Source organism: Dermacentor silvarum, chromosome 2, assembly GCF_013339745.2.
Source record: "Dermacentor silvarum isolate Dsil-2018 chromosome 2, BIME_Dsil_1.4, whole genome shotgun sequence".
NCBI classification, from domain to species: domain Eukaryota; kingdom Metazoa; phylum Arthropoda; class Arachnida; order Ixodida; family Ixodidae; genus Dermacentor; species Dermacentor silvarum.
Window position 1 is genome coordinate 188,885,579 of NC_051155.1, and position 16,846 is coordinate 188,902,424.

At 46.7% G+C, this 16,846-nt stretch overlaps 1 protein-coding gene across 4 annotated transcripts in view; it reads right to left on the bottom strand.

Annotated features, from left to right (window-relative positions):
• The window catches only part of LOC119442300 (E3 ubiquitin-protein ligase TRIP12-like), a 148,058-nt gene that overhangs the window by 88,800 nt on the left and 42,412 nt on the right, over positions 1-16,846 (bottom strand). For all 4 annotated transcript variants that reach the window (XM_037707121.2, XM_037707123.2, XM_037707119.2 and 1 more), the window contains exons 8-10: positions 15,794-16,074; positions 8,232-8,324; positions 670-1,066 (exon numbers count right to left, since the gene is read on the bottom strand). In XM_037707121.2, coding sequence (XP_037563049.1) covers positions 670-1,066; positions 8,232-8,324; positions 15,794-16,074 — 771 coding nt within the window. The remainder of the gene's footprint in view (positions 1-669; positions 1,067-8,231; positions 8,325-15,793; positions 16,075-16,846) is intronic.

Genomic DNA, 16,846 nt, shown 5'->3' on the forward strand with positions numbered 1-16,846 from the left:
TTCCTTTCTCGGGACAAAGCCCATTTGTCATCTGGGTTTTTGAATGCCAATGGTTTAGAATAAGTGGCAAACCTTATCACCTGGCCCACCACACCAGTACCTGACTGCTCTTGTGGCATGATGAGTTGTACGACACTTGTACACCAATGCTGTTCTGTCTTGCCTGCTCATCTGACTGCACGAATAATCTTAGTCAAAAGCCACTGAAAGAACTGTCTATAATTTTTCTTTTGCTTTTTCTGAAATTTTTATAAGCTTTTCTTGGCTTTTGTACTTTCGAATTTTGATCACTTATGTTTCTGTTTAGAAGCTGAGGGCTGGGCAAGTGTAAAGCTAGGGTACAAGGTGTACAAGAAATATAAGTTAAAGAACAATTACTAGCATAGTCAACGTATTTCTGCCTGTCTGAAAACAAGCTTTAGTTCTGAAAAAACTCAGATGACAAAATTAACCTTATAACACATTCTGATTTCCGTAGAAAACAGTTGTATGCAGATTAGCAAGAGTCAAAAACAAGCTAGACTCTTACATAAAATTTTGCAGAGAGCATACTTGAAATCCAGCAAACAATCCTGCATAATCGCAGAAGCATTTATCACAGTTCAAATAATACAAGTTTTCTGTCAAGGACCCTCGTCCCTCTCCAGCTTACAATAAATAGTGCCTTACTGTTGTTTAGCAACTGCACTGCAAGATGTGGGCAGGCAGCGCAGAGCACAGCCAACATACGGACCACCATTACAAAGGTGGCCGATGACACTGGGGGTGGCGAGAGGGCAAGGAGACCCTGCGCAGCCGGTAGCAGCCCCTGGGCAGCGACCTCCTGGAGAAGAGGTGCTTGAGCTGCCAAGCAGTCCACCAGGCGTGCCAGGGCCAGACAGGCCGACTCAACCGACTTGCGGTCTCCATGCGAGAGGCGGCCACTCAGCAGCGCTACAGAGTCCCCCACCAGTGGGAACTCGTCAGCTGTCAGACTCTGGCAGCAATTGGCAGCCACTGTCAGCGCTGCCCGCTGAGCACTCATGGAGAAGAAGTCCAGGTATGTGAGACACGCCGACACCCCACGCTGCATTCACCACACGGGGAAAAAACAAAGGCACTCGTTTAGCCCTCAAGCATGCATCGATTAGCTCCGACACAGTTCAACCTTGATACAGTGAGCCTCATTTGAACGAATTTACAAATTATCCAGATTTCGTTTTTTCTTTTCAAATCTTAGCTTTGTTGAAGAATATGTTCTATTAAGTGTAGACCGCTTATAATGTAAGTCGCCAGAGTCGCGAATATCCGCGCTATAACCAAAAGAACGATTTTCAAGGCCTGCGCATATGCAAAACATGTCAACCAAGCAGCCGCACGAATCCGAGAATCGAAGCGTGCGACCGGGAGTTTCGCATTTATTTAAATTTACAAACGAAAGGTTAATGTCTTATTACCCGCAGTCTTTGCGTGAAGCAGACAAAATAATAATTTTAAAAAATAAAAAAAGAGGGGGGGGGGAAACAGAAAAAGGGGAAAAAAACGGCGGCCAAAATTTCAGGCGCAGTACAGTGTCTCATTCGATTTCTCGGGCTGATCCGCGCATGCACGGTGTCGTAAACATGGCTACCACGAACCAGAGGCCATATTCTGAAACGTTTCACTCCAGCGATAGTTCACCTAGGCGATAGTCACGTTCAGTAAATCAACCGGCTGCTTACCCGCGACATCAGCATGCACTACCACCACAGCGCACTTGAATGCTTTGCAACACACGAGAGAACACACCATGCAAGTGCAGAGCGGCTCGGGTGTGTTTTCAAATGTATCAGCCGCAGTACAACACAGGCGTGTTCATTTATTCAATGTATGTCGGGAGCACCCAATGACACCGTGACGTCTAAATGACGTGCACCGGAACTACTAGATGGTGCGATTTATTTTCTGGTTTAGCTCAACCAGCCTATCAGCGCACGCCTAAAGGAGAAAGGCAAACTATCGCCGAAGTGGAACGTTTCATAATAGGGCCCCAGGTTGCCACCACTTCACTTTTGTTATCAAGGTGGTTTCTACGCTTTCCATGTGCCATACAGCCATTGCAACGCATTTCGTTGACTCGGCACCAAAGCACAACTTTGGTCGCCGACGAGGCTCACTGGTTAGGAATCGCCGGTGGGAATGTCCGGCGGCATGCCGTTGCAGGACGCTCGCCCTTGATGTGTTCGTACCCGTGCACAATTACACAGAGACTACGCATGTGATCCGGCGCATGAGCTTAACTGACAGCAACACGTATGAAGCGGAGTTTGATTCCTCGGGCCATCAGCTGCGGAAGCTACTGGGAATGCCTACCAAGTTTGTAAGTTTGCGCACTGGCTGGAACGGCGGAAGCTCACAAGTGCACATAAAGGCTAATAGCTCCAAAATAAATTTATGGAACACTGCTTAACCCTTTGCGGTCCGTTGTTGGGCAGGGCCCGACAACGCAACACGGCTGTAGCGGTCCGCTGTCGGACACCGCCCGACAAGGGTGTTTCGGAGGTTAAATTTCGCGGTTTTTCTCACTGCGATTCGTGCGCATTCTTTGTATACATGATGCGCCATCTCTTGACGGATAAGTAAACTTTGTTTGTTGAAGTTTACTTATTTATGCACTAGGGTGCAGCACAATGTTCAGCACGGCTTCTGGATACCAGAGCGTTCTCACTTGCGCGCGGAACCGCACGTTCCCGCGTTTCGCTGAGAAGCATGACCACCTTTTCACCGCATGCATTTTACGATGGTGCATTTAGTGAAAGCGATGATGACTTCAGTGAGGAAGAGAATTATGTGCCTCCATCAGATAGTGGTGACAGTGATTCAACAGAAGCGAGTGATGAAGACGACGGCGGCAGAGACATTTTGTCGAAATACAATGAAATGGTGGCAAAAGCTTTTTTTTCTGGCTTATAGAGGTTTCTATTGTCAATAGCTTCATTTTGAGGCGCACACAGCTGCAGAATCGTGGTGAGCTAGAACAGCGACACCTGCAGTACCGCCGCAACCTCATCCAGCAGCTGGTGGGTGATGTGAGGGCTAGAGCCAAAAAGCGGGGCCCGTCTGCGTGGCAGGAGTGCGAGGAAAAGCTAGATGGGAGGAGCCATTTCATCTACAAGCTCCCAGGCCGAAATAGGAGAGACTGTGCCGTTTGTAGCGATCGAAAAACAAACGGAGGCAGGAGGGAACTGTGTTTTTCTGCAAAACCTGTAGTAACAACCCTGGCCTGCACCCAGAAAAATGCTTCGAGCGGTATCACACGCTGCTCAAACATCGGTAGAGGAGCTGCCTGCAGAATGCAAGAGAAAAAATAAATATCCTGTCAGTTTTTCTTGCACAGTTTGTGTTTTTCTTCGCGACACCACAAACTGGCAAAACAGTTTCAGACCAGGACAGCCGGAAAGCGGGTAAAAGTTTCAGACCGCAAAGGGTTAATCTGACAGCGTCCAATGCGTGATATCTGTCCTTCACGACACACATTGCGACTGGCTGCACAAAAACTGAAGCCGCGTTCTGTGCAAAGTGCACCGCTGATAAGCAGTAGAGCGAAAGGCTTCTCCGTTGCCTAGGCAACCACCGTGCGCCCACATTGAGCTGCCGCCACTTTTTTTTTCTTGAGTTTTTTTAATTATTGATTTTTTGTTCGTTCCTTTGTTCGTTCCACGTCTCATTTCCCTCGTTGCTCTCCTCTCCCATCAGCAGGGCGCACCTCGCTGAGAAGCATGTTCACTGCCGCACTTGGATTTTCCCGCGAAAGCCACATTATAACCGGTATTTCGTTCTGCACAATAAACTGTTACATTATGAGTGGTCTATACTGTAGTATGCAAGGCTACTCAATGAAGTATCCTTGTCTCCGAGTTTCTCTTCAATGTCTGCATGCATCGTGAGTAGGCACATGGGCCTTTGCAATTAAAGTGCATGAATGTAAACATGCACACACACACATGCAGACTGTAGAGCAAAACATACCACTCATACCAACACTCAACATACTAGCATTCAAGTATGAAACCTATGTGCTGCAGGGCTCATTTCTTGAGCACCATGAGCTTTTTCACAATAAGCAAATCTGCTGAAACGAAGAAAACTACAAGAAAGAACTGCATCCAAGTCTTCACAATCACAAACTAAAAGGAGCAACAAATATTCTGGCAGAACTCATCTCACGATGACTGAAGTTAGTGCGATTAGTATTCAAGCAATGTAGTAATTGTAATGTAATGTAATTGTAATAATGTAATTGCCAATGCAGAAACGTGTCAAGCATGAGGCGTGTACTGCAGCCAAGCTCCTCCCTTGCGCTCCCCTCTAGACACGCTGCACCACCTAGCAGTGCACGCACAATGTCTCCCTTTTTTTTTTTTGTGCAACCGCCAATCTGCCGGGGCGGTTGTGTTTTGCGAAACCTCCGAAGAAGCCTCCAAGGTGTGTGGCACACTGGAGTGTTGGTTTCAGCGAGCAAGTCCCGTTGCCATTAAACCGGCTCACAGCTATGGCAAGCCAAGGATGAAGCATTCATTTATAGTAGTTGATGTGATAAGCATTCCTAGGATAATTCATGCACATGCCTACGGCTAAATGTGTATCTATGTCTCTAAACATTCTCCTGCTAACCTGGGTTCTCCCGCAAACCTGAGGGAACGGGGCCCAAACCAAATGTTGGACCAACTTGGGTCACTGGGAATTTGGCTTTGTATATTTATGTGCCGCTCTTCAACGAACCTGCTTGAAGCCAACATGGATCACTGGAGATGCAGGACTGGGTACGTGGCATGGGTACATACGCCGTCCCGCATCTCCAGTGACCCAGTGCGTGTGCTGCTCTTCATTGAAAATCTTTGACACCAACTTCAGTAACTAGGTAATGGCCACTAAGAATGTGCCGCTCTAAAACGACAAAAAGATTGACAAAACCCAATAGCATTTAGCACTGAATCAATATAGCTACACAATGTATTGCCACAGTGAATAGTGGTGCAAGGCTAGGATAGTAAGAGGGGACGTGGGTTCTAGAATGGTAAAAAAATGGCCGATAACTTAATTTTGATAAAAACACATTTTAGGAATGTTTGTGCCTTCAAGCACCTGCCCTCAAATTATTAACGCTGCTTTCGATCGGTAAATAGGACAAAAAACTCAAAACGCCATGTGAGCCACGAAATGACCTGTGACAGGCAAAGTTTGACAGGCGTGTGCAACTTCCTGCACACGCCACGGGCGCAGACACCAGCTCACCGCGGTCATCTTGGCCTTGTTTTCAAGCTGGTTTCTTTGTGCACATTTTGCGCCAGCTCATAATGGCGCCGATCAAAGTGAATGACCACTCTTGTCCCTTTTCCGAAGAGTGGTTCGGAGCGCATGCGCACAAGCTAAGCCTCCCGTCTCGCGCCTCCCATTGGCTGGCACGAGACCGAAGTGCACCGTACTTTCGTCTTGTGGTGATATGTCCGGAGACGCTCACCTAAAGAAGACATGTCAAGCTTACAGAAAAAATGAAAGCGTCCATGGAATGCGCAGCTAAGATCGCGTGCAACGGCAAGCTGCTAGAACCACTCCTGGTGCTTCCGAAGCACATTCTACCGATGACGTTGATTCTACTAGGGCCTAGCTGCAGCACATCTGGTGTCATCGGATCGACAGCCGGTGCAACCAGCCGCATCCAAGACTGCACTGATACGGAATACTATTCAGTGGGCGAGTCGGCCAAGCACGCGAAAAGTGCAGCGATCCTGAAGGACTGTCTGGCATTGCAGTGCGCAACAGAGTGAAAATCCAACCTGCAAGACGTCTAACTGGTGAGTGACAAGGAAAACAGCCCCAAATCTGTCACTGTCGACTTAGCCGTGATAACACGCTGCTTGGGATTGCAATTTTCCCCGAGCGCAGCACAAAAGGCATGACCTTGTAAAAGAAAGAAAGACGGGCTGTGGTGGAAGCTTGTGCTCTCTTGTCGAAGAGCATTTCTCGCCTCTGAGGGTAGCCGATGATGCTGGTGCCAAAATAACGCCTTTCAATGTGAACTTGCATGCAATGAAGGCAATCAACAGCATCAGCAAGGGAGCAACAGCTCTGTCACACTTTTTCGCCACTATGAACGTTTCACTTCGTGGCCTGCACCACTAGTCTTACCAGGGCCACGTGAAGGTTATGGTAGAAGCCTGCAGGGCGAGTGCTACTCAGTGCGAGACCGCTAGCACTGCTCGCATTAAAGAATTGTACGCGGAGTTAGGTAACCCAGGAAACATCCGACGTTATTGACGATGGCAGCTGGCTGACTCGTGGACATAGCTCCCACATCTTTGTAGGTTGTATAATTGAATGTACACTGGTCTCATGACAGACCATATTTTGTCCAACTTTTGCCAGGGCTGCAACCAGTGGGACAAAAGAAAATGAAGGAAATGCTGCCTAGCTCATCCAGCATGCCCCACTGTGCCAGAAAAACAGATTGTAAGGCTAGCCAGATGGAAGTGGAAGCAGCCCTGTGCTTGTTCCAGCGGTCATTAGAGAAGCATATGCTTCGCTACACGACTATGCTCTCAGATGGCGGCAGCCGAACATTCCATACCCTGACAGAAGATTAAATCTACGGCTACATAAAAGTGCAAAAAAAAAAAAAGAATATCAACCTGGTACATAAGTGCATGGGAGCTGCCTTGCACACACTTGTAGACAAAAACAAAGCTCAAGGTGAGACACTTAGTGGTAAAAGAAGGCTGACAAGACAAAATTAATAAATCACTTCCTACTATGGCTATGCCTTGAGGAACCAAAGAAGCGATGTGCCAGGAATGCAGAAGGCTATGAGGCCACACTGCAGCACATGCTCTCGACGGACAAGGCACCTAGACACGACTTCTGCCCTTAAGGCCCAGAGTCATGGTGCAAGCTGTGGCTAAGAACGAGGAGCCCCCACCACATAAGAACAGCCTGCCGGATTTTATTTGTGAGGACACTGCAGCCTAGTGTTTAGGTGTATTAGTGATGAAGCCCTGTTGCGGCGATGCAGTGATGGGATCACCAAAAACTCCAATGAAAGCCTGCACGCCATGATTTGGGAGCAGGTCCCAAAATATCAGCATGCCTCACTGTGCATGCCTCCCAGCCCCTGAAAGGTCAAGGGCAGGGGCTGAGGCGATCAGCCACTTCAACCAGGGTGTGACAAAGAGCAACACCCAAATTGCCGAGAAGCTGGGCTACAGTACGGGGAATTGCTTAGTGTGCCACAGACAAGAGCAGGCTTCGAAAGTGCCAAAAGGAGCATCTAGACAGTAGTGATACCAAGGCCAGGATTTCAAAACTGCACAAACCAGCAAATGACTCTGCATACAGCCCTGGCATGCCGTAGAGCAAAGTGTTTGTTGCATGACAATAACCAATTAAGGTCATTCATTAAATATTCCATGTGTGTTTGTATAAGTTCATATGTCTATGGCAAGGCTACCTCATAAATTTTTCTATTCCTGAAGTGGTAGCACATGAAGTGGTACCAAACTACACCTTGCAGCTGGTACATCCCTTCATTCTCAGCTCTTCCCCTCCGGCCGCTGCGTCGATGACTGCCAACTCAACACACACACTGTTAGTTTCGAAAGTCACTTTCAGCTTGCAGAATATCTGAGTCCATTCTGAAACATGTGTAACCCAGCGGCACAGCACCTTCAGTTCGGCATCCCATATCCGTCGAAACTCAGTGAAAAGATCAGAGTGTCATCCACACTTTCTTGTGAATGTGTAATGGACTGGGAGGCCTTTCACATTCTTGAAGTAGAGTGGCGACCTGTCTTGCCGAAAACAAACAGCCGCAATTTGCAAGAGCCATCCATAGGTGCTGCAAGCAAAACAGAGCACCCTGCTCATTTTTCCTCCATGGCACAAACTGCCCTTCAGATTCAAGCTCATTTGACAGCATCCACCACAACAGCACAGTTTCAAATTTGTCAGCACTAAGTATTTTCGACGCCCGAGAACTGACTGCGCCTCCTTTCAGGGGTGCGGCGCAGTGTTCAACATATCGAACATGGCGTTCCACAGGAATTCAATGTACTACACGTATTACTACATCGCTACATGGGATTTTCAAAGGGATATTACAACTGTTCGATACAGACAATTATTTGACATATCCAGGATTGACTGTATAACCATTTGGTGGACATTCAGGGAATTGGGGCACCAAACAGTCATTACGAAGAAAAAAATATCTTTCTTACCGCGTGCAGGATAGCTTTACTATGCCGCCGAGACAACATCTCCAGTGCGGTCAGAGATTGCTCAGCAACATCCATGCACTGTATGACTTGAAGCTGCAAAAGATGCATTACCAAGGCATAAAGTACCACAAAATAGAACCAATAAAGTAAAAAAAAAAGCACAAAATTTTACACTGAGCACGCACTGTCGGCAAAGGTTAGAAATGCATAGGCCAGATAACCAGTGGACCATTAGAGTTGCAGAATGGGTGCCAAGGGAAGGGAAGTGCAGTTGAGGACGGTAATGGAAGGCTCGTTGAGTATTGACTGCATAGCTCAATGCGTGCTGAAGGTCGTGACAGTCTTACTTTTTTTTTTTCGCAACACAAATTTTTTAGATAGTCATTTTTCAAGTTACCTTCACACCAAGCACACTTATGGGGTAAACGAATAGCCACGCCATAAATTTATAAAATATCAAGATAAAAATGCGAGACTGTCTCGACCTGCACTGTAGTCCAAGGAACGTGACAAAAAAAACAGAATCAAAATAGGCTAAACGGTAACGAAGAAATCAGCTCCAGAAACTGAGCAGAAAGGCGAAAAAATAGTTTTGAGAAAACGGCTCTCAAAGTTGCACCTTCTCTTCAGTTCTCTAAAACGCACCAAAGTTGTAATCTTTGATGTGTTTTGTGACGTGGGGCTTCTTGGACATGTGGCCTCTGGTCTGCTGAGCCTTCGTTCTGCCTTTTTCATGTTTGTATGGCATTCTTTACTGCTGCTCTACAAAGAGCATGGTGCCTGGGTTTCAAACCAAGTGAGGTGCAGAACTATGTGGGCATAAATATACAGTAGTTCTAGCGTTGTATCTGCAGACTGACTCATTGATAGCAGCCTATAGTGCAGTCAGTGAGGCATTGTTTTCTTTTGGTAGAATCGACCATGTTACTGAATGAAGGCTCTCAGCAACCTTCTGAATCTTCCATTGACAATGGCTATGGAGGTTAGGAGAGCCACTGATAGATAGGCAGCAATGCAGCTGCTAGGTGCTTTCCAGCCTGTACTTTTGTATCATGCCTCACTTCTACAGCCAGGTGTCTGTGCCAGCCCAAGTGGCCTAGTGAACAGAGCTCATGATGAGGTTCTCTTTATGAAGGGGTGGTATGATAGGTATTATTACTAGATATCGTGACATTACGATAACAGAGTCAGCGCGCGATGTGCTATGTCGCGGGTCGATCTGAGGTGCCGATGTGCGAAATGCCTGGTCGCGGGTCCGCGGAATAGACGCTCGACGAGCAGTCCGAGGTGCCGATGCGCGAAATGCCTGGTCGCGGGTCCAAACGCTCGGTAAGCTCAATCGCGCAGTCCGAGGTGCCGACGCGCGAAATGCCTAGCCGCGGGTCCGAGGAATAGACGCTCGAGGTGTCGACACTCCATGAGCGATGTGCCGACACGCGAAATGCCTAGCCGCGGGCTCGAGGAGTCGACGCTCGAGGTGCCGACGCGCGAAGTGCCTAGTCGCGGGTCCGAGTCGACACTTGATGAGCGATGTGCCGACGCGCGAAATGCCTAGCCGCGGGCTCGAGGAGTCGATCCTCGATTAGCTTAGTCGCACAGTCCGAGGTGCCGACGCGCGAAATGCCTAGCCGCGGCCTCGAGGAGTCGACGCTCGCGGTGCCGACGCGCGAAGTGCGTAGCCGCAGGTCCGAGGCGCAAGTTGGAATCAGCAAGCACATGACAGGGGTAATTTGAGATGGCTGGAAGATGCCTTCGTCCTGCAGTGGACATAAACATAGGCCAATTATGATATCACTTTAACACTTGTAACCAGAGACATCATACTACACTAAAAACTTACATTTTCGAAACATAGGAAAGTGTAAAATGTGCAGCTGAAGCCACTACAGTAGACTTCGATTATTTGGGTCCGGTTCATTCAATTTTTCTGTTAATTAGATCCGGACCGAAAGTCCCGATTGGTGCCCATGCATTTCAATTGGCTGAAACTTATTTTGATTGGCCCTCACCGTATAATTCGAACTTGACCAGTCACTTTAATGGCAGTGCCTGTCTCAGGGGGAGCTTGGGGATAATGAATGCTTTGAACACACATCAAATCTCCAGTTGCAAATGCATTTTTCAGCCTGCCCAGGAAGATTTTCAAGCAATAACCAGAATTCACAATGTCTGGTTACGGTATTCACCTTTACTCAAGAAAAGTCGGCCAAAAATTGCCTGCGCGGTGCAATCAAATATGAAACCACAAACCTATTTCGTGATGTTATGCTTTACTGCATAACCAGAATGTATTGAGGCAAAGCCGACTTCAAGAACCATGCGCCGAAGCTGACTTGTGACTCTTTCGTTACCACATCTATTCAGATAGATCAGCGGTGATCGATGCTTTAAATCGCCGATTTCGACATGTTGGAGTAGTTCTTTATGCACTTAGTGCCCCCCACCGGTTACTCCACAGGCACTCCTCTTTAAGAATCGGTTAAAATTTTCCCGCTCTGGCGATGTTGCGATGGCCTTTTGCGAAAGTGTGTGTGATGTAGTGAGAAGGGCCGTGGCTGTCACCCTCGTAAAAAAAGCGTGCCGCTCGTGATTACGCCGCACTAACATCAAATTTTTGTGATGAAACGACTCCCAACAAGTCAACAATTAAATTATGATTTTGGCTTTGCCATCTGACAGTGCTGAGCGGTGATAAGTATCCTAAATGATGCCACCTGTTCAATAGTGAGCTTTGGTTTAGAGTCCAAGAAGTTTTATTCCATAAAAGCACATTTCTAAAGGTCTACTACATGTCCAACATGTGGACTTGGCATTTTCAGCCTATTGCCAAGAGTTTCGATTTCACTTCCCCTGCAAAATACCGGCGAGGGGCGCTGCCGTTGTTACTAAACATCATCGAAAGTCGAAATGGCGAGTCCCGCTCGGAAATAAGCTGCACCTGCACTTGACTTTAGTGATGAAGACTCGAAAAACGAGTCCCTAAATCACAGCAAACCAGATTCAAGTTCCGACGGCAACACTGTATTGAGTCAGCCTGGGACATCCGCAGCTAATCACCGGCGACTTTCGTTTACGGCCTTGAGCGGTCTCCTTCCTCGTGTGTGCTGATCTGCCGATCTTTGTGCACGACCTGAGAGCTTCACTGATTAACTCTAGGCTGCGTACTTTGCTTGGTCAGGATGTGCTGAAAGAAAATTCATGCCAAGACAATCGCCCTAAACACATATTCGCGCAGCACTACTGAACAGCGCAAGACTGTTTACAGTCTTGCGCTGTTCGGGATTTCTTTCTTCTCTTTTTCGCTGCGGAGGTGATAAAGACCATCTGGAAATCTAAACAAATATGCTTGGATGCATATTCCGGAGTTGCCCAGCTACGATAAGAGAGATGGGTCCTGGAATGAGGTGGCGCCAGACGAACTGGTGTTTATTGGACTTTTCATCGGACCCACCCTCGGAAGATGCCAAAAACAACAGCAAAATGTGTTACGAGGGCCCCAATGTTGAACAAAAACAAATGTTTTGTGCAAAACATGCGGAGTGCACCTACACTTCACAAAAGCCAGGAAATGCTTCACCGCATGGCACAAGTGAAAAGCAGTTCCTGGTCTTAGTTTCTTTTTATATCCGAAGAACGGTGGTGTACTGAGCATTTATTTTTTAAGACACTATTCATGGGTCATTTATCTTTGAAATGTATATTCTAAATTTCCTTTGATATTAATGGTTTTGGAGATAAGTTTTCTTATTGTTTTTATCTACTGGCAAACAAAAAGGTGCTTTCTAGAATTTTTGTGTTACCTAACAAATGTTTTTGCTTTGCAACGTATGTTTTTAAAAAGAGCATTTCATTATGTACAATTTGCTACGCTGCAATGTGTGCTGGAATATTATTTGTAGTGGCAAACACGATCCTTTTCGTGCAGTAATGAAACAGTTAACAAATCAGCCTCCATTGTGCAACATATTAGAAATGTGTCAGAATGTCTTGCCCATTTTTTTTTTTATAGAAAACTGGATGCCTGTTAGATTTCTAGTTTGTTTAGAAGCGTTAATGTCAATTCTACATTTCTCTGCTTTAGACACATCAAAAGTGGCAGGTGCGTGCTTATTGCGATTCAGGGGCATATTAGAATCGGGCAAATACTTCCAAATCAATCAGCAGCTGTGCTTTGCCGTTATTTCTGCATCTCGTATAATTCTACTCGCCGGATAATTCGATCAATTTCTTCGGTCCCACTAGGGTTGAATTGACGGAAGTCGACTAACATGTCTGAGAGCTGGAACACTCAGCTGCACGCAATAAACTCGAAGCATGAAGTGCAGCCTAGAATTAAGGGGGGGACGCGGGAATCAGATCGCGAAAATGGCGAAAAAAGTTGATTTTGGAAAACCACGCGTTTCGGTATCTGCAACCCCTAATCTATGCTGTATCAAAATGGTTTGGCTGAAAAAGCACTAAAAGTGCCCGAAAAAAATTATTTGTTAGTGCGCAGGGTGAGAAAACAGCTTTAAATCGCGCAATATCGCCGCAGTTCACGGAGCCATATCTTGTATTTCCCGCCACTGAGCTCTGCCATCTTGGTATCGTTTGAAAGCTCAAAGTTTTGCCGTTCCGCTTCTCAATTCGTCGGTCGTCGCCATCTTGTAACAAACCACAAACACAAAAGAAGCGCGGGTCTGCTGGAGATAGTCACTCTAGCCCTCCGATGAAAGCGAGCCTCCGATTGGCTTCCGTGCTGAAAGGCAGTCTCCCCATTGGTTACTGCCGCGGCAGCGGGCAAGATGGCAACCGCAGTTGTCTGCTTCGCAAACCACGCCGGTATCTTCACTTGACACGCAGAATTCGGATTTCTGAGAGCTCCCAGGTTAGTGATGGATCGTCGCTCGTTCGAGATGAAATTTTGGACGAAGCACGCCTTCGAAATATGGAAGCGCAAGCCTCCTACAGCAAGAAAAATACAGCGATTAGCGGGAGAAGCACCCGATTGAACGTGCCGCGCCACCTTGCACCTGTGGATTACGGGCCGCGCTACCTTGCACCGTGAGACTCCAGCAGCGAAACCGACAATCGCCCTGTGCCATCGGCACCAATAACGCAGTCGACGGAATACGTGCCAACAGAGGCATCCGCGCCTCGGCGTACGGCCGTGCGAATCAGCCGAGAATGTATCAACGCAGGTCGAAGGTCACCATCGCCGGCAAAGACGCTGTACTCAGTTTCTGATTCATCGTGCGACACAGACACGCCGTCTACGAGCGATCCCTAACTGTCGACGAGCTAAAGTGTGATAACCAAAAATTCACCGAACAAATAGTCGCCCGAACGTCGCATCAACAGACGCGCCTCGAGCCGCGTTTCATGCCAGCGGTGACGGCAGAAACACGAGCATGCAGCATTGGCAACTCCCTTCGCATGGTGTCTGCAACTGAACGGAAGTTCAATTTGATGTACCGGCCAGGCTATAAAATATTTGAAGCCCACCAAACGAAAAGGCAAAGGTGCAAGATGATGTCTGACAGCAATGATGCCAAATATTACAGCCCTGATGCATTCTAATAAATCTGCACTGCTTGCAAAACTTTGAAGCCCATTTTCTCAATTGTGTTTTTTTTTTGTCGGTCACCTCGCTCGTGGAAAGCATGGCACAACAATGGCTGGACCGATTTTGATCCAGTTTGTTTTGCTGTGATCCATAAACTGTGCTGTACATCAAGACAGTCCTGAAATTTTTCTTTATCTTTCCATTATTTTATTATTTCACAATAACTACACGGCTATATGAAGTAAAAAAAAAATACAGTCACATGCATGTCATGTTGAGCAAAAGATTATGAGGACAACTAAAAAAGGAACTAACACTGTCTTGATGTAAAATAGACATTTCAGCAAACATACAAAGTATTCCCAGTTCGGTACCACGTTTCTTTACTGTGCCAGCCTTTCCACGAGCAAGGAACTTGTAAATTTTTGTAAATTCTTATCAAACAATAACTAATAAATGTATCTTAATGAAATTTTAGATCTGCCTAATCATTGCAATGTACAGTATGTGTGCAAACTTTCAGCCCTTTCTGCCAAGAAACAAAAAAGTTATTTTTCATCCCGTCCTCCTCCCTTAACTTAGAAATGAAGTGTCTAGGGTGCGAAATAAATTTGTATTGTATGTAAAAATGCCATGGTTTGGTTGTTGTGTTTGCCTTTTACGCAATCCATACATCAGTAAGTATGCCTTTACACATGCCTTACATGTCAAAAACTATCACTCCACAGTAATCAGAGCCTATGACTAAGGGTTGTCTGCTACACATCTTTTAGACAATGCACATGACTTCAACACCTGCAGAGTAGCCAATAAGCAACGATACAGGCAGGTGGCTAGCCTCCGTGTCACACAGCCTGTGAATCAATTCACTCTCTCGGTGCAACCACGTTGGTGTAACCATTCGCATGGTGTAACCATGTTCCTACACAAATAAAACAAAGAAAAAGAATGGGAAAACTTATGGTGGTGGGTCCTGTGTCAAGTGGTTAAACTGCTCCAAGCTGTAATAGCTTCACTCTATCGGTACAGACCACCACAACCAATTGGCCTACAAGTTACCGTATTTACTCGATTGTAACGAGAGTTGTTTTTCCAGATTTTTGCTACCTGAAGTCGATCCTCGCGTTACAATCGAATACCGAAATTCAAGTTGTCTAAAAAGTGTAATGACGCACCCAATTCTAACCAACGAGTGAAATGTGCAATTGAAAAAAATATGCGAGTTAAAGCACGCGCGCGAGGGACGCTCGCTTTCACGGAGAGCGAAAGCACGGCGGAGAGAAAACACGTCTCCGTCGCGTGAAAGGCCGGGGTGGGATGGGAGGAAACGTTTAGCTGCGGCACCAAATGCATATCTTGCGACCAGGCTCAAGGGGAACTGGCGACTCAATCTCCCACGCGAAAGGAGGAAAGCAGGAAGGCAGTGCGGGAGGGAGGGGGCTTATACTCTGCCAGCAAATGCATACTTGCACTTTGCGCGGCTGAGGGCTGATCGCGCGCACCGCATCTTCAAAGTGATCTCCACATGGCTTTGACCTTTGTATGCGCTGTGTCTCAGTTTCTGTTGAATGATAAATCACACGAGCCTTCGCTTGATGCTGCTGGTGCGCCTGCTTACGCCAGCGCTTTGCCAGTGGTTGTCTGCGGTCATCGAGTGTGATCTATTCATATTTGCTTGTGTGCGCTGACACCATGCTTGTTAATTCAGTTAGTAAGCGAATGTGTCCAAGTTTATGCCGCCAATAAAACTACTATTCTTACTCCGTATAGCTCTACTAATCTGCTATCGCTATTCATGCTGTGCCAGCGACTTTTTGATGCATCCGGTGGTCTCGCGTTACTTTAATGTTTTTTTTGCTCGACGCAACGAAAAGTCACCCCTTGCATTACTTTTGCGCTTTTATTTTTTCTTGATAGATGCAATGAAAAGTCACCCCTCGCATTACTATCGCGGTCGTGTTACAATTGAGTAAATACGGTCATCCTGTTAAGATGTATGTTCCTTCATGTGACACACCTTTTCAAGAAACGCTGGCAAAGCGTCAACAACAACAGCTGAAGAGCGAGGCAAGGCCTCCATCATGTAGGTGAGGGCACGGCAGGCGTGGTTCATGAGGTCGAAGTTGTGTTCGAGAGCCAGCAGAGCTGTCAGGGCAGGCACCACCTGCTTGACGGGGAATCCCGCTAGGGTGTCCTCGTTGCCCATGACCAAAAGCTGGCACATCTCCATGGTGGCCTGCAGCTGCTGACCTTCCTCACCACACTGTAGCCCTGCCAGAAGCTGCTGTGCTCGGCTGCCTGTACACAGAGAAGAATCTTGTTCCAGTCTCATAGAAAATCTGTTAGTCAACAGCCATTGGTGCCACTAAAAGCTCTGGCTATTATGAAGCTGCAAAAATCTGCACTGTATTTTGTTACATCGCTCATTATCTGCATTGAAACAGTGTATATTCTTCTGCAAGAGCCACACCTGCAAACTTGAGCTTAAATATTTCAAAAAAATATGCAGACCCCACAGACTGTGGGAATCAATTTCATCTATCTATCATTGCTTGGGTTGCACAAATTGTTTGTTACCAGATCGCGTGACATGTCCGTATAAGATGAGCAATCGTGTGTGGATTAGAGGCGTGTGTGTGCATTACTACAGTGGCAAGGCCACCGCACGACGACGACGACGGCCTGATGGTGATGACAATGGCATGCCTGATGGTGAAAATGGCATGACGACGGATTTATTGTGCTACAGCGAGGAAATGTTACAACTAATTCCATTTCCCAAAGCAGCATAACATCATAAACACTCAAAGCACTGCTGCCACAAGGAAATATCTGGAAAAAGTGAGCCAATCGAAAACGCAGTGAAGTGTCACATAGCCCTAAATGCCACTACCGAATGACAGAGAAAATAACATGCTCTCCCTTTTATAAGCAACTTGTTGCTATGCAACATGACATGTGCAAAGGAGAGTGATAAGGCTGACAATAGGGGTGTGGCAAATACTTAAATTTAGAATCAGATATCGGAACATTTTTCAAGACATTCAATACTTAAAAATTTCGGGTAAGA